Source organism: Molossus molossus, unplaced genomic scaffold (assembly GCF_014108415.1).
Source record: "Molossus molossus isolate mMolMol1 unplaced genomic scaffold, mMolMol1.p scaffold_m16_p_2, whole genome shotgun sequence".
NCBI classification, from domain to species: domain Eukaryota; kingdom Metazoa; phylum Chordata; class Mammalia; order Chiroptera; family Molossidae; genus Molossus; species Molossus molossus.
In genome coordinates, this window is record NW_023425355.1 from 146,169,776 (window position 1) to 146,191,092 (window position 21,317).

Consider the following 21,317-nt stretch of genomic DNA (forward strand, 5'->3'; position numbering starts at 1 on the left):
GATCGTTCCCGGCGATAGCTGATTACGTCTCTGGCCAGGCTCTGCGCTCTCCAAGTAATTTAAAATTGGGGTTTGGCAAATCATTTCTGTAAGAACCGCAGCATGGGGTTCAGCTTCCTTTGGCAGGCTCATGTGAACATTTGGCCTGGGATCCCAGACGTTCTAGAAATAGCCACCTCCCCTGAAAAAGCAGGGGACCTCGTACACTTCAGGGCCCCGGTTTTGAAAGACGCTAGAAAGTTGTCATCCGCTGGGCACTGGGCTACTTATGAGGACGGGAATATAGATGAATGGAATCGAACGAGAACCCATAAAGAAACCGTCCCATTTACTGTCCACGAGGGTTTCTTTTTCTTAAATATTTCATGTGTGGATTCCAGTGGACATGCCGTGTGGTACTAATTGCAGGTGTGCCGCACCGTGGTGTATCGAACTGACAAAGTGATCAGACCACACATCCGGGCCCACCTGACGCCAGGCACACCCATCACGATGTCATCATGATGTCATCAACTATATAGCCCTCGCACTTCCCAGCCGGGGTGTCCTGTTTCACCATTTCGCCTTGGACACCCGTGTCCCCAACCCGCCGCCACTCGGGCAAGCATCAAAATAACAGAAACACATCCGCAGTTGTACATATTGTAGGACTCGGCCGCAAAGAAAGCTGGTCGTTTACGCCCGTGTGGATGGACCTAGCGCGTATCGTGTCCATCGCGAGAAGTCAGACGAGAAACACAGGTCCCACATGCCTTCACGTGTAGAGGAATCGAAAAGACAAAATAAAGGTGCAGAGAAAACCGAAACAGACTCTCTCTCCTTTTCACTCTCGCTGAAGATAAATAGAAAAATATCCTCAGGTGAGGATTTAAAAAAATAAAAAAATAAAAAGGAGGGGGGAGAATATCTTAAGGTCTTGGGTTTGTCAAATATTTCTTAGATGTGATTTCAAAAGCACAAACATTAGAGGAAAACAATAGATAAGCTAGACCTCCGCCAAATCTGAAATTCAGAAGACAGCATTGGGAAAAACAAGGACCAGCCATGGCTGTGACAAAACACTTGTAAATTATATTTCTGGTCAGTGACTTGTATCTAAAGGATCTAGGGAGCCCTGGCCAGGTAGCTCATTTGGTTAAAATATCGTCCCAATACCCCAAAGTTGCTGGTTCAGTCCCTGGTCCGGGCTCATAGAAGAATCAATCAATACACGCGTCAATAAATGGAATGATAAATCAATCTCTCTATCCCCCCCCACTTCATCCCTCTCTCTAAAATCAGTCAATTAAAAAATAAATATAAAGAACTCTTACAATTTAATAATAAGAAGAAACAAAAAACCCGCTTTTATTTTTGTTTCTTTATTGATTTTAAAGAGAGAAGAAGACAGAAGGAAAGAGAGAGAGAAACATGGATGAGAGAGAACATCGATGGGCCGCCTCCTGCACGCCCCCCACTGGGGATGGGCCCACAACCTGGGCATGTGCCATGACCGGGAATCAAACCAGTGACCTCTTGGTGCAGGGTCGACGCTCCACCACTGAGCCACACTGGCCAAAGAACCCACTTTTAAAAATGGGCAGGATATTTGAGCAGACAAAGAAGATAAATACACGAGAAGACGGTCCACACCATTAGTCATTCGCTAAATGCAAATGAAATCCACGGGGGGGCACCATTTCACCCTCATCACATCGGCTATAATTAAAACGATAATAAACCTTGGCTGGGGGATGGAGCGGTTGCAACCCGGACGCACAGCTGGTGGGACGTCACAATGGTATTGCTCATTTGGGGAATACTCTGGTGGTTTCTGAAAAGTTTAAACACAAATGCACCATATCCAACAGTCATTCCGCGCCCAGATGTTCGTCCAAGAGAAAGGAAAATATATGTCCATTCAGAATAATTCTACACAAATGTTTACCATGGCATTATTCATAATAGCCACCGAGTGGAAACAATAAAAACCATTTTAAAAAGCCTATCAGCAGATGAATGGATGCACTGAATATTATTCATTTTTATAAAGTGAGGAAAGTCTGGTCTATGCTGCAACATGGATGGACTTAGAAAACATTCGTCAAAGTACAAGAAGCTGGACACCAACCACTATATGTTCTAAGGAACTGACTTCTGGGACATGTGCAGAAATGGTACATCTGTGAAGAAACAGGACACACATGAGTGAGACCTCGAAGCGTGTCGCTAGATGAGTTGACTTCACGATATGCAGATTATACGTCTGTAAAGCGCTAGAGTCCCAGAGGGATTTGGGGAAGAGGAACCTGGATTCTACCTCATCAGTGATGTCACGGTGTTGGGAACATTGTCAAAGCACTTGAACAGCTGGAGGACACCTTCCCCCGTTAGTTGAAGGAGGTTTCCTGAGCCCTGCCTCTGGTCCCGCCCCCAGACTTGTCTCAAATGACTGAAATCCCTGCCCCCACCAGGAGGCTGAGGTCAGCGGGAGCTGGGTCAGGGGAGAGGTCATGGTCTTGCGTTCTCCCTGGGCCTTGCAGAATGACCTTTGTTGGATGAGAGCCCGAGCCGGGCTCATGCTCCGTGCCTCCCGCTGGAGTGAAGAGGAGAGAAGAAATTTATTTATAAAAATAGTAATTCAGAAGCAGGCTGAGATGTGGGGACAGGACCATGCGAAAGGTAAATTCCAAGTATGAGGTCTGAGTGAAGAACACCTGTTTGTTAATGCCGACTGCGTGTTTGACAGGAGAAGAAGTCAAACTTAAAAACAACGACAACAGCAACAAAAACACCTTTTTTTTGGTGGGAATCAGCTTATTTAGGAAACACCTTCTCTGTCCTCATCCATGTCTTTTGACTATGCCTTTAATTTTTCGACGATCTTTTGTTCTTAATGAGGTGACCTATTTTTTTAAAGATTGTTTTATTGATTTTTAGAGAGAGAGGAAGGGAGAGGGAAGAGGAGAGAAACATCAATGTGAGAGCAAAACATCCATCAGCTGCCTCCTGCACGCCCCCTACTGGGGATCAGGTTCGAAACCCCAGCATGTGTCCTGACCGGGAATCAAACCAGCAACCTCTTGGTGCAGGGGACAACGCTCAACCACTGAGCCACACTGGCCAGAGTGACACGTGTCCCAGTTCTATAGAAACTGAAAAATATAATCGTCCACGAATGAATTCAATTTCTTTCTTTTTTTCTTTTTTTTCAGAAATGAGAAAGACTTATTTTCTCACACGAATGTTTTACCTGTATCATTCCACACGAATGTTTTACCTGTATCATTCCTGTAGCCAATTTCTCTAAGAAAGAAATCTCCTTTAGGCTTTTGAACCCAATTTCGCCGTACATTCATTCCACGAGATGGCTTTAAAACCGGTTTTATGCAGATAAACCCTCACAAAAACAGACCAAGGAACTGTCAAGCTAATTTGATGGCGAGTCATCTTTAAGACATTTAAATGCAGTAGAATTCTTGGACATGAATAGATTTCAATATCAAATGAAGGAGTGCACTAGATTAATATATTAGTAGCCAATATATCCGGCACACTTTCTAAGGGATTAGACATGAACGTCTTGGAAGGATTGGACATGAATATGTTGGAATGAATGAAGAGTCGGAATTGTTCCCTATAAGGCTTACCGTAAGTGTTCAATGACATTGGGTAGGTATTTTGAAATTGTCTGCAGTGGGAATATTGAAACCTCAAAAAAAAAAATCAAAATATTCCAAAATGCAGGATTTCTGGCCGCTCACCTAGGTCTACCTGTGAGAAGGAACTGAGTCACTTGAAATAGACACCCTTCAACTCTTCTTTGACCGATGCGAACAGCAACTTCAAATCTTGCTTTCAAAACGTCTTAGAGGTCCCTTTAGTTCGGTAGAACTGAAGGCTTCTCAGATCCAAGGGTTGAGGGTGACCGTTACTATGTCCCACCTCCCTTAAAATCCTCATACCCTGGATTCCGGGAGGAAGGCCAAGACCACTTCAATCGACGGAGGTGGTTGGACTGATGGGAGCTGGAATGTGTGTACCTGGCCGGTGTAGGTCTACGGAAGGAAGACAGTTGACCCAGTGACCTACTTAAGCAGGTGAAGCGATCGTAAACGTGTTGGCCTCTTGTATCTGCATAAAATAGGAACTAAAGTGCTGCCCCGTGTACCGAATGCATAACAGGAGAATCTTTGGTGTGGTTAACGTATACTTGTCACGTTTGTTTGGTTGCATGCAAGTTCCTGTGTGGCTTCCCTTTGACGTGGTCAAGGTAGGTGACTTCAGTGATTTATTTTCCAAATTCCATTGCAATAACTTTTAAGTAATATTTACTAAGTATTTCAAGCACGAAATATTATTTATTGTGTGTCATTTGAAGAAATACTTATTGGGCGTCTGAGCTTCTTTCTCATCGTACAAAACAACATGAATTATTTCTGTGACCGCGGTTTAGATTGACGAGTGACATTTCTGACTTTTACTGGGAATGGTGTGTTTTTGTTTTTTTCCTACCCGTGAAACTAATGTCAATGGTAAGATATTTCCATGAGAATTCTTTCATGCTTATTGTTTAAATGTGTTTCTTGCTACATTATGGGATTTTGTAACTCAAGTGTATCAGGGTCATTTTAAAAATGTATCTAGATGATGCAACGTGAAAATTGGGAGCATGGAGCATTTTATATGCATCTCTTTTGAAAATCTCTTTTTTAATAATTTAATTTTCTTTTTTTCCCTTAAACTCACATTAGCTTTTCCTTTTTTCTTTTTTTGGCAGTAGCCTCATTTTAACCCCCAAAATGCATTTTCACAGGATACTTAATCCTTTTTTTTCTTTTTTTTTTTTTTTACAAATAACATTTTGAATTGGTTCTTGACATCTTTTATGTTTCTATGCATTTTGTATCAACCTGTTTTATTTTTATGAAATCTAACTGTAACAGATTTTAACTTTTTGTGTGGCATTCTTTTTCTTTCTTTTTTTCTTTTACTGGGTGGTATCTCTGTCTCTTCTGAATTTTTTGCAAACCTGTTGTTTTTGAATTCTTTTTCCCTTTATTTTCCTTCTCACGATGACCCCAGGAGCCAACACAAAGAAAAACAGCGATGGTATAACCAGTAATGACCGTGGTGAAGACGAAGGTATTTTTTTTGGTGTTTTTTTTTTGTTTTTTCCAAAGCTCGATCCTGATGCATGGTTTTATATCTATCTTTTTTTTTTCCTTTTTCATTTCAACCTGTTTTTCTTCCCTTTACCTTTGAAATGCGTGCACTTTGCTGTGCTGCTGTATTTTCTTCTTGTTTGGAAACCACTCTCTTTTTTATCCCCAATGACTGCATAATCGGTGCCCATTGGTTGCTGTCAGCAGACATATGAACATTGTTTCTCAATGTGAATAAACAACATGCAAGTTACAAGGAAGTCCATCTTTTTTCTTCTTTTTACTTTTTTCTGTTTTTGGCTTGGTCACAAGAAGAGAAAATGAAATTTAAAACATGCATGTGTTCTTTCTTTTCTTCCTTCCTAACGTAGTTTTGTGAGTTCATGGTGGTGTACTTTGGAGGTTTGGTGTCCATTCCGTCTGTGAACTGCAAAACTCTGCCAGACACCTCGGTTTGACTTTCTTTTTTTTTTTTGGGGGGGGGGGTGGCTGCCATTTCAATTTTTGTTTGTTTATTTGTTTTTCAAAGATACTGCTCCAAAATAGATTTCTAAGAATCTACTCTGGTTCACAGTGAAATACATAAAAACACATGTTAACAAGATGTAGCTTCTTTAGGGCTGCCTTTAATGTCATTAAAAAAAAAAAAAAGGAGTTGTCAAGAATTAAAGGCCAAAAAGCTAGTTCTATGCAACTGTATCTTCATATCACAGCTGGTTTGCAAACACCCCACCAAAGAAAAACTTTGTTTGCTATGCAAAGCTTTCTCTTAAAGGATTTCAAATGGCTTACCCAATTACCCACCAGAACTAAATTAGTTATTGTTTTCAAAGAGGAAAGATACATCTAAGCGGCCACTGATACATTGTATCCTCTGCCTTCTGCAGAATAAATGATACAAAAGAAGAGAAACATAAAGGCTATGATACGTTGCTGTGAAGGTTTTCTAGGTGGAGATGAACACATTTCTCTGTTTGAGGAGCACAAATTCATGGCCACACTTGTACTCAACTGGACAGGATGATGGTCCAAGAGGAACTTTTGGCTCTCTAGCTGAAAGGCAATTTCAATTATTTTTATTATATTTTTCTTTATAGATATTAGAGAGAGAGGGAGAGATACAAACATGGATGAGAGAGAACATGGACTGGCCGCCTCCTGCACGCCCCCCACTGGGGATCGGGCCCACAACCTGGGCATGTGTCCTGACCGGGAATCGAACCGGTGACCTCTTGGAGCAGGGGCGACGCTCCACCACTGAGCCACACTGGCTGGACCAATTAAATAATTAATTGACCTGCATGCATGGGTTGTCCCGATCGTCCATATTTCTGTGAAAGACCCCTTGCTATTGTCGCTAGAATACCCCATTCTGCGTCTGGTTCCACAGCCTGCCTGTTTGCTGGTGAGGGCCCCAGAAATATATTCAAACATATATTTTAAAAAAAGAAAACAAAACAGCCCAAACCTCTGGGTTATCTTCTCTCTCTTTTCAGAATATTTCTTATGGATTACTAAGATACGTTTTCACAATTCTCATAATGCAACTTCATGACCATTAAGACGCCCCCTAGTTTTCATCGGATACCGATGAGCTGTGATTTTTTTCAGACGTTGAATCGGTACGGCCTCGGGTTGTGAGTCCCTCGCGCTCCCGAGAACCTTGTTCTTTCTGTGTGTCTTGGGAGGCGAGAGATGCCGGTCGAACATCGTCTCCAAGGGAACCCCTGACAGCAGCCTCCGAAATCTTGGCTTTTTTCTTTGCTTCAATGGAGCATCCAGCAGCTTAGAGATCAAAGAACTAAGGGGTACAGGAGCAACCCAGGAACCAAAGAAGGCCATGGACCATGCCCAACACTTTCTAGAAACAGGCGGCGTAGGGTGACCCACCAGGGACTTTCACTTTCTCTCTGAATTTTATATGAGGAAATAACAGGTGTTCTTCAGCTGCAGATTCACCTCAGCCCGCTGGGCGGCTGGACACGGGGCCTTGTGTATTTCACTGTGACCACTGTGTTTTCTGGAATCTTCCTGACTCTTCATCATGGCAACTGACTCGTTCATTTTGGATTGTCCTTGTAGTTCATGTCACTTTCTCTCGCCATCCGAATGACGATACGCGTGTCCTTACAATTCCTTTCTGATATTTCAAAAGTGCCTTGATAAATTCAGACAAGGAAAGAAAGGGAAAATAAATGTACATAGGTACATTTGATTTTCTGTTGCCCAACGGACATCGGAATGATTTACATAGACACACACACATATCGGTATGTATATGCATATAGACCCAGAATGATTATAATTGAGGTCAGACTTTTTAAACACGAAATTAAGCCTATGGGATGTTAAACACTAGACAGTGAGGTTTCAGTTGTACATTTTCAGAAACCAGGCTTACAGCCCTTTGCACGATACTGTTTTCCCATCACCGCTGAAGAAAATAACAAAGTCATGAATGACTAAGGGTGCAGGTTGGTTGACAGTCACAGTGGGATCTTATATTCCCTGTGAAAACAGAGAATGTCAATCATTTTACCTCGAGGTTGGCATTAGCTTTCATTTTTATGACATCTCTTTTCTCTTTTAAATATATTTTTATTGGGTTTTTTTTTTAGAAAGAAGAAGGGAGAGAGAGAGAGAGAGAAACATTCATCAGCTGGGTGCCTCCCGCACGCGCTCCACTGCGGATCGAGCCCACAACCCGGGCACGTGCCTTGACCGGGAATCGAACCCGGACCTCTCAGTCCATGGGACACACTCCATCCGCTGAGCCACACCCGCTGGCCTCTATCTCTTTGGTTTTTTATCAATTAAATAGGTTGAGCTTTGCAATCTGGCTCCTTGAGTAAACGCAGGTGCTTGGACATCATCGGCCATGTGGTTTTCTTTTTATTTTAACACATCTCCACCCCGTTGACCATTTTAAACCCTTTATTTACTTACTGTTATCATCCTGTATCGCGAGGTGACAGATTCACTATCACCCTTATGCCCTCACCGAGAAACACGCCTCTGCCTGAGGAGGGTAGTTATACTAAAAATAAACTATAATTTCCACGTTGACTTCACACTTCCTTAGGTGATAACAATTTATTTTGGGGTGGATGCCAAGCACATCTTCAGTTCCAGCCACGTTTGAGGATTGAGCGCGATGTAGGAAATAACCTACTTCATCGACATCCTTCGTTTTGTTTTTTCTTTTATCCTCACTGATGACACGTTCACGAATGACCGAGAGAGAGAGAAACATCAATCCATTGCCTCTCCTGTGCCCTGACCAGGAATCGAACCCACAACCTTTTGGTGCCGGGGACGATGTTGCAACCCAATGAGCCACCAAGCCAGGGCCAAATCCTTCATTTTTTAGCGGCTTAGATATACATAGAAGCATGCATATGCATTCACATATCAGCCTGCTCCCCAGAATAGCATTCCCGTGAGCGGGAAGTGTACTCACATGGACCCGTTTCTTAGACAGTGTCGTCCAAGCCCAAACCTTTACACAGCAAACCCGTGCCCTCTGACCCTTGTTCGGCGCCGGCTAATCAGTGTGGCTCTTCACCGAATCCCTCGCTTCGTTCTTTCTCCAGACATTCACGATCAGAGCAGCAAGAAGCCGGTGATGGTGTACATCCATGGCGGGTCGTACATGGAAGGGACCGGCAACATCATCGACGGCAGCATCCTGGCCAGCTACGGGAACGTCATTGTGATTACCATCAACTACCGGCTGGGGATCTTAGGTGAGTGACTCCCCCTGGGGACGAGCGTCCCAGGAGCAGGGAGGAAAATTGGCTTTTCATGTCGCGGAGACGGACGGAGGCCGTCGGGTCACCCCGATTCCTTTGCAAATCTCCCTGACGCGCTCGCGACGTCTGTTTTTTCCGATGGTCTCATGGTCACGGCCTAGGATGCGAGGTGTGTGATGACGCAGTTCCCCGTAGGCGAAACGTGACCATCTCCGATCTCGGCCTTGCACACTAGCTTGGTGTGGTGGTTGTGTAGGTGCGTGTTCACCGTGTGTTGGAAAATCTTTCACCTGATTTTTTCGTGGGTTATCTTTGTCTGGGCCTCCGATAACGGGTGTGTGATTCCCCAGCCGTGGCCTTTGGCCGTAACGAAACCTAACTCGTGTTCGTGTCTTGCAACGTGTTAGGATTTGCAACAACAGGACACGGGTGGGTGCTTGGATGTGCAAGTGTAACAACCACGGTTTTGCTGTTTGCCTCGTTTTCCTGGCTGTTGGAAAAGTGTATCCATGTCGGGAGGTGATATGTGGCGGTTTACCTTCTGTGGTCCTGCTTGCTCTGTTGCAAAGCTCATGAATACAATGTTCCTTGCTTTACGGAACAATGTTGCTTTCATCCGAAATGCACTGGGTGCGGCAGACCCCGGAATCTCTCGAACAATGTAGCCACGAGAGTGAGGTCTGTCTGGCTTGGTGTGGATGCCCTGAAATATTCAAAACAAAGCAAAACGGATTCACGGACCCCTGTCAAACCAGAAACACGCTGAACGTGTTTTTCTCCAAATAGACAAACAGTCCCTAGATTTCTGCATTTCCACCTTGATGTTTTCATTTTATTTTGAGCTTTTTCCTCCCATTCACCTAGGAAAACACCCCTCTATAAAAGACCCCGGAAGGGGGTGACTTGGACAAATGCATTTCTAACCTACAAATGCATATGCCCCCCCCCCCCCCCACAGCTCTTTGCAAAGCTGGGTCTCCTGAAGCTTCCTGAGAACACTCGAAATCCCCTGTTGGCGTTTCACGAAAACAGAGTCTCAGATCGGAGAGCCTTCTCGCTTCGTGGTTTTGTCTTGCTGGATTGTTTTCACGGGCTGTGTGACCCGGAGCTTTGTGGACTAATTTGAGTTCATTTTGTGGGGCGATGTCAGCCTGCCTGGGGGAGGGTCAGAGTCTTTTCGCGACAGACCCTGGCCACTCCTGCGTGAAGGAGGCAATTGTGTTTCTTGACCTTTTACAAAAGTTTCCTTCTAACAAGGAGGTGGGGACGAAGGAACCGGTGTCCTTCGAAAGAGGACACTGTGTTCCACCTCGTGGGGGGCTCAGACCTGATTTCTCAGGGTCACAAACGGGCCCTGAACCTCACGGTGCTCGGGTGAATCCCAGACCCCGTGCTGCGTGTTCGCTGGTGGATCGTCCTTAAAGGGTGAGGTTGCGGAAGCGATGGGTTTGCCCCCGGGATGCCGCAGGGTATTGATCAGCTATCGGTGGCAGTTTGCTCGCCTGTGCGGCTCGTTCCTGAGTTAAGTTGATCTGGGAAGGACGGTGTGCGTGACCTCCCACCTGACTCACTGGTTCTCAGGGGACGGGGGCAGGGGTCTCGCGCTGACACCGTCTCTGCTTGGAAAACTTTCCGCGGACCTTTTGCTCTCGGGTGTGGGAAAGATAATCGCGGCGAGATGAAAATCTGTGAGGGCGGAGGCAGGAAGACAAATCAAAGGAGCGTCCGGGCGCTGCGGTGGCCGCCTGCTCCCGTCCCGCAAAGGAGGCTTTGCAGACCCACTTTATGGGACGGGGTGACGTGGGCCCGCTCCCTGGCCGGACACCGGGCAGGTTCCAGAAAGGGGCTGACTTCACCTCCCCTGCGCCGCTGTCCCCTTGAAAACGGTTCACCGCCTTTCACGTCCTTTCGACTTTCAGGAAATCACGATGACGTGTCTCAAACTGGTCTTCACACCCTGGGCCTCGGGGATGTAAGCGAGAGACCAGGAAAGGACTGTGGCGGACACACGGACGCGCGTGCCGTCCGTGCTGGGGCCGCGGATACGGGTGTTTGGCACAACGTCGAAATACCGTTGGGGTTTTGTTTTTAAAAAAGTCTTGTGGGTATAAAGGCTGTTGTCCGAAGAAGAGGGTGATGGTGGTAGAGATTATTATTATTATTAATTTTTTTCTTTATTGATTTGCGAGAGAGAGGGACAGAGATGGAAACATGGATGAGAGAGAACATGGACTGGCCGCCTCCCGCATGCCCCCCACTGGGGATCGGGCCCCAACCTGGGCATGTGCCCTGACTGGGAATCGAACCAGTGACCTCTCAGTCCAGGGGACCAGGCTCCGATACCTGAGCCCCACCAGCCGGGCAAAATACAGATTTTAAAATGAAGCTGACGTCCATCAGGATCTGCTCCGTGCATGTGGCGACATGAACAAAACCAGCTAATTTTTTTCCAGGTCTCTGTGGCAGGTGGTACCTTTCTGTCCCTTCCAAGGTCATTGTCCATCTAATCTAAAGGGTCAGTCCTTGTTACGGCTGGTAAACTTCTTAGCTGTGGACTGGTCACCAGTACACCCCGTCACCTTATAATTTCCGTTGCTGTTCATGGGACTGGACGTCCTAACAATATCCCTGTTGATTCAGACACATCCGTGGTCACTGGTCATGAAGGAAACATCTGTGGTCCAGCCAATGCCACCGTGTACACGGAATCATCTTGATTAAAAAGAATAATAATTGTAAGACAGTCTCCCGGGGAGTACCTGAGGGATGTTTTCCTGCATCAGGACCCTGGCGTGGTCATGTCCACCATTGGCCACGGCATGTACCAGCTAGTTCCGGACACGTGCAGAGTGGTCAATCTGTTACTGACCATCTGGGTGTGTCCCGGGAACACTGGGCTGTGTCCTCGTCGCTCTAACGCGGTATTTGCACCCGTACGGGGTCTAACGATGCAACGCGAGTTCCACTTACGTGCAAAGAGGAAGCTCAAGTCACTCCCTCTGCACCGTGAGCATCTAAAAGGCAGACGCACGTGATACTGGAATTGCATCAAATCTGCCTGTTTGTCCAACAACCTCCAACATCAACGTCGAATCTCGTCTGGATGCGTCTGGGGTTCTCCCCTCTCCTTTCCGGTGTCCGCTGGCTGTGTCCCCTTCTGTCCGAACACATTTTCGTGTCGCTCAGCCGGTGTTCACTTTGGGCTTAGTCTGTGGTTGGATGCCGCGGGCGTATTGGAAGTGACTTGGTTTTGCTCCAAGATGATGCTGTCTGTCGGGTCGGACACCAGCGGGCAGGGTGGCCAGCAGGAGGTCCTGGAGAGGTCGGCTGGTCTGCTACCTGTGCAGGTGCACGAGCCCCAATGACACAGGTGTGGCTCCAGAGCCGGGACTGGGTCCCGGGCCCCCCAGAAGCCAAGCTGCGCCCCTGCCCAAGGCCTCGCCTCCAGCTGTGGTCAGCGCACGGGCTGAACCAGGGCAGCGGAGACGCGAGGGACGAAACCGCACCCGAGGGGGCACCTGCGCCAGCGCCTGTGACGGTCAGAACGAGTCGGACGCCCCTCTTGTCGGTCCGCGTGCGAAAGTGCGATTCGGCGCTGTTGCCTCCTATGTGTCTGGCCCTCCAGGCGGGTCCTTGGTTCCCGGCTCGAGTCCAGGCCCCTGGCTGGATGGCCCACATGTGCGGGGCAGCCCTGGAGGTGCCGGTCCCAGAAGTGGCCCTTGTCACAGTGACATTGACAGGTTGTGCAGTGAACTGTAGAGTATAGTAGTGAACCATACCCGAGGCATGAGACCGAGCGCGGGTATCATTTCGGTGAAGTTACCACACTTCTCCTCCCCTTATAATGATGGCACTGCCAAGGGGAATTGAACAGGGATTTTCATTTATTCTTTCTTCCTTCCTTTATTCATTCTTTCCTTTCTTCCTTCCTTCATTTGCTTTTCTTTCTTCCTTCCTTCCCTCCTTCCCCTCCCTCCCTCCCTCCCTCCCTCCCTCCCTCCCTCCTTCCTTCCTTCCTTCCTTCCTTCCTTCCTTCCTTCCTTCTTCCTCCTTCCTTCCTCCCTTGTTCCTTCCTTCCTTCCTTCCTTCCTTTCTTCCTTCCTTCCTTCCTTCCTTCCTTCCTTCCTTCCTTCCTTCCTTCTGTTGTTCCTTCCTTCCTTTGTTTTTTTCCTTCCTTCCTTCCTTCTTCCTCCTTCCTTCCTCCTTTGTTTCTTCCTTCTTTCTTTCCTTCCTTCCTTCCTTCCTTCCTTCCTTCCTTCCTTCCTTCCTTCTGTTGTTCCTTCCTTCCTTCCTCCCTCCCTTCCCTCCCTCCCTCCCTCCCTCCCTCCCTCCTTCCTTCCTTCCTTCCTTCCTTCCTTCCTTCCTTCCTCCTTCCTTCTTCCTTCCTTCTTCCTTCCTTCCTTCCTTCCTTCCTTCCTTCCTTCCTTCCTTCCTTCCTTCCTTCCTTCCCCCATCATTCATAAAAGAAATAGATATCAAAGACCTGCTGTTTGCCATTTGATGTCATCCACTGGAAACAGATTTGTGAAGAAAAAGGAAAAAAAAAAAACCCTAAGCATATAATGTTTTTATTCCAGTGACAGAGGAAAAAACAACTCCCCAAACAGACCCACCTCGTGGGGATACTGTTGTCATTAGCTAGTTATTCGTAGTAGGAGGGGAAGGAAGGGAAGGCCACACAGAGGCGAGGTCTTCCCGTGGCTCTGGGGGAGAATCCAACAAAGGGGTGCAGGGGAGACACATGCCCGGCGAAGCTGGGAGGGTAAAGGGGAGGTACTTGCCTGTCCATCACTGCTGGGGACAGAGCTCATTGGCCAGAATGGGCGTGGCCAGTGCAAGCCTGCGGGAATTTGTGTTCCCGGAACCAGGAAATGCACCCTTGTGGTTTCTCTTGCTGGCTCGTGGCTCACACGTGGCCTCCTGGCATTCCCCGCGTGGCCCACAGCTGCGTGGACACTGACTCCTGGGCCGATGGACTGCGGCTAGCCTGGCACCAAACCGGACCCAGATCCAACGTGGCACCCTGGCTCTGACCGCCCCTCTCCTGAACCCCAGCTTCAGCCCTCTGTGTCTGGACCAAGGGCAATGGGATTTGGAGACCCAGGGGTGTAATCCACGCAGTGACCATCCATCTCCCTCCACGTGAGTCCCAGGAAATTCCTTCTCTGGGGACGTCGCAAGGACCCCCTAGCAAAGGGGGGAAGTGAAGCACCCTTTGCTCCGGTGACCGGATGAGGGCAGCCGGGGGTACGTCGTGAACACACGAGGCTGCGGGCTTGGGCTTGTGTGCATAACTGTGCCCGAGGAGGTTATGTGGTTCGTGCACATTGATTCCCACAACAGTGGTGTTTCCCGTACTGTCAGCTCCGGGCCGGGACTGGGTCTCTCATGCTTTAGTCCCGGACCGATCGCACGGTGGTGGGGCCCGGGCGGTGCCAATGGGCTGGACTGGGTGTCTCCTCCTCACGGGGACCTGTCCGTGCTCGGTGGACGGTTGAGCATCGTCCCGGGTCTCCCTCTCCAGGTGCCCGGAGCACCTGCTATGCCCAGTCTGCACAACCACAGACGCCCAGGTGTTGCCACCTGTGTGCACCTGGGGAGGCAGGAGGGAACATCCACCTGCTCCGCATCCACCCCCCTTTGTTCTGCTCCCCTGAGAACACGAGGCACACTGCAGGGGTGGAGCCTGCCCCGAACTCTTGGTCTTTAGCTTTTATTTAAGAATTTTAGACAAAAGGGACAGAGAGCGAGAGCGAGAGAGAGAAATATGGACTCCTTCCATTTATTATTATTATTATTAATCCTCACTCGTGGACACTTTTGCATGTATCTTCAGATAGAGCAGGAGGGCGAGAGGGAGGAAGAGACAGAGAGAAACATCGATGTGAGAGAGACACATCGAGTGGCTGCCACCCACATGACCCCAACCAGGGCTGGGGACAAACTGCAACTAAGGTACGTGCCCTTAGTAGGAACCGAACCTGGGTCTCTCTGGTCCGAGGGCCGATGCTCTCACCGCTGAGCGAAACCGGCCAGGGCTGTTGTCCCACTAATCAATGCATTTATGGGTTGATTCTCATGTGTGCCCTGCACCAGGGATCAAACCAGTGACCTGGGTGCACCTGGACAACCTCCAACCAACGGAGCTACCCGACCAGGGCACCCTGAGCTCATCTGCACCATAAAATTCACACCCACAGCTACGTGGCCTCTTGCTGTCCCGGGGAGAATACTTCCTGTGACCCAATTCCAGCTCCCGTGGGTGCTGGCCGGCACCCTGTCTCCGTCCTCTGAGTGTCTGCGAGATGCTCCGCACCTTCTGGGTGACTCGCTCACGGAATCGCTTTGACTCCGTGTTGCCAAGCACACGCTACTTCAGAGGAGAGCATGTGTCACAGCACCCTTGTTGTATTTGTATTGGGGTACGAGCAGATTCCTGGCTGTCAGCATCCGTGGCTGCGCGACGTTGATTCTCACTTCTTCGCTTAGCAGCTGTTCTGTTCCCTCAAAAGCTGCAGGTTCGGTTTTCCTGGAAATCAGTATTTGCGGCAGCATCGTCGTCCGGGCGTCCGCGTGAAGACACTGTCGCTGAGCCTGCGTGCAGGCCTTGGACCTCGAACGGAGGCCGCGGCGTTAGAAACTCATTACCAATCCGTGCATCTCCGTGTGTGATTAGATTTGGGGGGCGGTGAAGGCAAACCAAAACAGGGCACTTTTGTTGTTTTGTTTTCTTTTGCTTTTTCCGTGGGTTTTTTGGAAGAAGTATGATCAGGCAGTGATCACGGCGAGGGGGAGTTGTTTGTTGCTTTTCTTTTTTTTTTGCCAATAACTGTCCTATATTTTTTCCAGCCATGGGCGAGCTTCTGAGATGATGCTAAAAATCTCAATATAGTGGTTTCCTAGGGTTGTCATAACAAATGTCCATGAACCTGCAGCTTAAACAGGAGACATGCACCGTCCCCGTCCTGGGGAGCAGACGTCTGAGACGGGGTGTCCCAGGGCCGCGCTCCCTCCGAGGCTCCAAGAGGGTCCTTCCGGCCTCTTCCGGCTCCTGGGCTCCAGGCGTCCCTGGGCGGGGGGCCCGTCCCTCCCGTCTCTCCTCCGTCCCCACGGGGCTTCTCCTCTGTGTCGGTGTCTCCTGTTCATACAAGAAACCAGTCATGGGACTCAGGCCCCCCAAAGGGATGATGAGCGCATCTCGAGGTCCTTCACAAATTCCACCTGCACAGCCTGCACGTGGGCATGACTGACTACCAGGAGGACACTCTTCAACCCAGGGCCCGTGGCACCTGCAGGGTCATCACTGGGACACGATGTGTGTGGACGCAGGGGCCCGACATTGCATGCCCAGCGATGGGGCGCTTGGGGCTCAGGAAGGAACGGTCCCCAACGCACGATCACAGCTCCCCACGACCTTCATGCTTCCTCTTTGGTTTCAAATCCTATGCTTCAAATAAGGCAGCGCCAGGAGGTTTATTTTCTGAACATTTAAACCCCACCCTACCCCCCGCTTGTTTTAGAAACATCAGGCATATTTTTCCCCAGGGGCTACGCAACGTGCATCTGAAAACGAATGAACAAGGTGAAGGTGGGTTCTTACATTTATTTTTAAAAACTTTTATTAATTTTTTTTATTGATGTTTGAGAGAGAGGAAGGGAGAGGGAGAGAGAGATAAAACATCTATGAGAAATAACATCGACTGGCCGCCTCCTGCATGACCCCCCACTGGGGATCACCCCACAACCTGGGCATGTGCCCTGACCAGGAATCGAACCGGCGACCTCTTGGTGCAGGGTCGACGCTCACCCAGTGAGCCACACCGGCCGGACAGTTGTGTGTGTATATATATATTCCTGAATATGTTGGGAGGATGATGGTTCATAGACTCATTGGCCTGGAAAGAAACTCTCTTTCCTTGTGTGTGATACCTACACACCTCTCTTCCCTGATTGGCAAAAGTATTCATTTTTATATAGCAGGTTGTGTGATCGACACTGCTCGTAGTTTCTCAGACTACTAGTGTGATTAATTCATCTCTCTTTCTTTATTAAGTGACAGGGACAGCCTCTTGGCTCTGATACGTTATTTTCTAGTTATGTTGAAATAAAATTGATGGAGAATCCACACTGTATTCGTTGTAGCTGTACAATGGGACCATGTTGGTGAATACCCATCGGCTCACGGAGTTACAATTTTTTTCCCTGGGGCTGAGGATTTTGAAAATCTGCTGTTGGGGAGTAATCATCTTGGCACAAGCACAGCTTTAGAGATTATTGAAGATTTTACGGTGGGGGTGGGAGGGTAGCTATACAGACCTGATATATCGGTCACGGTTGCCATCCGCTCTTGTTGGAATTTTCAGTGTGTTTTCTGTTTATTGAAGACATGAGTGGTGCATGCAGCCAGGGCCCAGGGCCTTGCATGGTTCACCTTTAAGCCGTCGTTTGAATTTTCAACGTTGGGGTTCTTCTGTGGGAAACAGCGAGGGCAGCAGGTCATCATGCAGAGATGCTGATTTGCTGGAGAGAAAAGATCTGGGACATTTGCGTTATACAAAGAGTGGAGTCAAAATGTGCTTTGTGGAAGGCAGTGGGCACCCCAATTCCCCAACCTATATCCTTCAGCTCCCTTTGAAGCCAGGCTGGGTTTTGGGGTCCTGGAGGCTGCCAGAACCAGGGGTTAACATTCTGGGGTGCTGGATCATGAACGAGATTCTGGGGGGAGGGAGTGTCTTAGGGGGTGGACAACACACAGTTCTGCTGGCTGAGGGAGTCAGTGGGGCACTTCATGTGTTAGAATCAGCAGCTGCGCTGGGCTGGCCAGGTGACTGCGACTTCTGCAGCCACTTACCTGCTTGTACAGGTGAGACGAGACCTCGCTGTACTGTCACCTGGCATGACTGCTCGTGGATGTGGATCTGTCTTCCTGAACCCAGATGCAGATGCTCTTCCGGAAGATCAGCAAGGGTGTTGAGCCACGCACCGTGACCCTGTATTATGCAAAAAGCACACCAATTGGCGTGAAAGGAAAACAGTCTATGGTGAACACAGGATCGATGCAAATGTGCCTGAATCACTTGAAAGACTTCACGGAGCAATGGTGTGATTTCATGTGACTTGCATTGGGCTGGGCACAAGACAGGGTATAATTGGGCAAGGGAGCCCCGTGCTTCTTCTTGCGAATTGCTAATTCACAGATCGGGATCACAGGCAGTTAGGAGAAGATTTCCACTTGCAAAATGAGGGCTCGGATGAAAGGAACATCTGTGCGTTTTAGATCTGAGGATGTTGAACTAAAAAGCATTTTGCTAAGAGGGTAGAAAATGCACCCCTGTTGCGAACCACTTTGGAGACAACTCACCTGAGACTCTGGGAACTTTTTGAGAGTCAAGGCTTTTGAATCAGGAAAATAAATAATCCAGTCATGCACGGCCCTTGGGAACAAAAAGCAGTTACTAATGAAATGTAGTGTGAACCAGAAACCCTCTGAAAAAAATTAACAACCAGCCCAAGATGGAATACATCAGCTTCTATTTTCTCGTCATGGATGTGATAGATGATTTTTAAAATTAGTTCATTGATTTTGAGAGAGGGAGAGAAAGAGAGAAACGTTGATGTGAGAGAGAAACATCCATCAGCTGCCTCCTGCACGCCCCCTATTGGGGTTCAAGCCCCAAACCTGGGTATGTGCCCTGACTGGGAATCGAACCAACAACCTTTTGGTGCGTAGGAAGACGCCCAATCCACTGAACCACACCCGCCAGGGCTGATTTTGTTTTCTAATCTCATTTGAAAACAAAGGCCGATTTCACTGCGTGGCCACTAACTTCTAAAAGATGTCAGATATATACAGTTAATTGGCTGAGGACTTGTAAGGAACAAATATATTTTGTGCTTTTTGATTCACTGTATTGAGCTGTAAAATCCCCTAAAACCTGGTAGCACATGAGGCGATTTTTCCTTTTACACACCAGCCTGGCACAGGATATGAACTGATTGGGAATGTGTGCTCAGGGCATTAAAAAAAAAAAGACATAAAAGAACGAGGCATTCTTAAAACTCCATACAAGCTTGTGTCCTGCAACACTGAGAGCAAACACAGAACCCTAATTATTAATAGTGGGTGTTGTCTTTCTTTGTGGATGCTTGTTCACTCACAACAGTGTTTAAATTATAAAATTGAACAGGGTGATGGGGATAAAACTTGCTACAATGTTTCACAAGATGGATACTATCCGTTTAGCAAATGTATCTTAGTTGGGAGAACAGTGCAGGAGGCAGCTGACGGATGTTTCTCTCTCACATCAATGTTTCTCTCTCTTCCTCTCCCTTCCTGTCTCTCTCTCTCTCTCTCTCTCTCTCTCTCTCTCTCTCAAAATCAATGAACTATTTTTAAAAATCATCAATCACATCCATGATAAGAAAACAGAAGCTCACGCATTCCATCTTGGGTTGGTTCTTAATTTAGACACAGCTACTCATAGAAATAGTACAGATTATACAACCGATCACCCGGCTATTAATGTTCGAAGCTGTGACTCATCTCTGCTGGTTCAAGTCCAGAGCCACACGGGTAACTGCGGAGATGTGGTGCCTTCGTCGTTGGTGTGAGTGAGGATCTCTTTTCAGTAAAAAGTTATCAAACCTCAGGGCTCTTGTATCTTCTCTGTATTTAGTCAAAGTATTTGCCTTTGATCCGCTGCTGTTCCTGGACAATGGGCGAGCTGTCCGGTGTGTGTTCCTGCTAACAAACGTACACTGTCACCTGCCGTATTGTTGCTATGGCTTGGGGGTACCTGGGGTACAGGTTCTGATGAACTGAGCCGTCCAAATTAGAAAGATATCAGATAGAGAAAGTCGGGTGAGATGACCTCACCAGATTTTCCAACTGTGGGTGACTTTACAAGGAAAACCTATCAATTCTGTAGACAGATACATATTTTTTATATTTTGATTTTTTTTTTTAATCCTCAGCACATAGTTGCCTTAAGGATGCCATCACCAGGTAACACATGTCTCCACAGAGCGACAGAACAAGAGATGCGTCACCCGCCTGGCCGCGGCCAAGGATTTTGGTCAGTGTTTACGTGGATTATCATATTTGATGCTGACACAACCTCCGTGTGATTAGGACTGCTGTCTTCATTGCCACGGGGAGTTATCAGTGATCCTCAAATGAAGACCTGTAGATACAGCTTTCTACCCGAACAAAACTGGGTTATTGACACTTTGCAACAAGGGGTACATTGCACGCCATGGGGGCCTTGAGGGATGCCTGTCGGGAGGCGTTACAGGATGGGGGTGTGTTAAGCGATTTTGGAGAGCATTCAAGGAACCTAAGCATGGATTTGCAGGGTTAGGAATGGGGTCATCCTTTAACTGATTATTTTAAAGACGGAACAATTGAGTAGAGGCAGAGGACCTCAAAACATGGTTTAAAAGTCAAAATAATGAGCAGTGCATATTATATGATCTCAATTTAATAGGTTAGTGTCCATGTATAAAAAGGAGTGTGACCTGTATATTCCTATATTCCCAGGTGATGTTACTAAGGGTGAGTTAAGATTTTCTTCTGTTCCTGAACTTTTTGTGTCGTTAGGAAAGGATGATCCATATTTTGCTCACGGGCAACTTTGGGGGGAGAAGATGCAAGTGGAGACAGTAGCTTCTGGAACCCGGTCCTTCCCTTGTGCTGGTCCTGCCTGACCCTCTCCACCCCCTTACCAGGTCCTTTTCCCCACACGTGGCTGTGGGAATTCTGACAACCTCACAACTGGGTTCTTTTATTCTCCAAGTGTGTCCCCCTCATGTCTCATCTTCCGTGGCCAAGGGAGTGAGGGCCAGTGGACTGACGGCCGTGGACGGAAGGACAACGGAGTGGCGGCCAGTCCACCAGGACACCTGACCGCCACGCTCCTGGCCCAGGCCCTTCCTGGTTATTCTGTTGCTCACAGACTCACATCTCACCGGCACACCGCACATGACATCTCCCGAGAGCTCGCTGCAGGCAAAAGAAAACTTTTGTTTTGTGCAGGAAGGTCGTTGTCAGTTCTAGTAGCTACATAAAGAGCAGGCAGCGAGGTTAAGGGATCTCGGAAGACTGAAGGAGCAGTTGCTCAAGAAGAAGATTTGGAAAATTGCATGTATATGATCTAGACGTATATATTTACATGAACTTACACATGTAAATATTCTATATGCGTATATATATGCACATATGCTATGTATTTATATATGCTATACATGCTAAATATGTACACATGTATACGTAAGCATATATACGTAGGCATATATGTAAATATATAGTATCTACGTCAATATACACTTTTCCAAGTTATGTAAAATTTATATAATATATTAAATACATATAAAACTTTTCTAAGCCTTATATATGTGTATAACATATAAAACAGTATATACT

At 47.5% G+C, this 21,317-nt stretch overlaps 1 protein-coding gene across 1 annotated transcript in view; it reads left to right on the forward strand.

The window, feature by feature from the left end:
• The window catches only part of NLGN4X (neuroligin 4 X-linked), a 186,318-nt gene that overhangs the window by 85,832 nt on the left and 79,169 nt on the right, over positions 1-21,317 (forward strand). Inside the window, exon 2 of the mRNA XM_036270196.1 lies at positions 8,738-8,890. Within this exon, the coding sequence (XP_036126089.1) occupies positions 8,738-8,890 (153 nt within the window). The remainder of the gene's footprint in view (positions 1-8,737; positions 8,891-21,317) is intronic.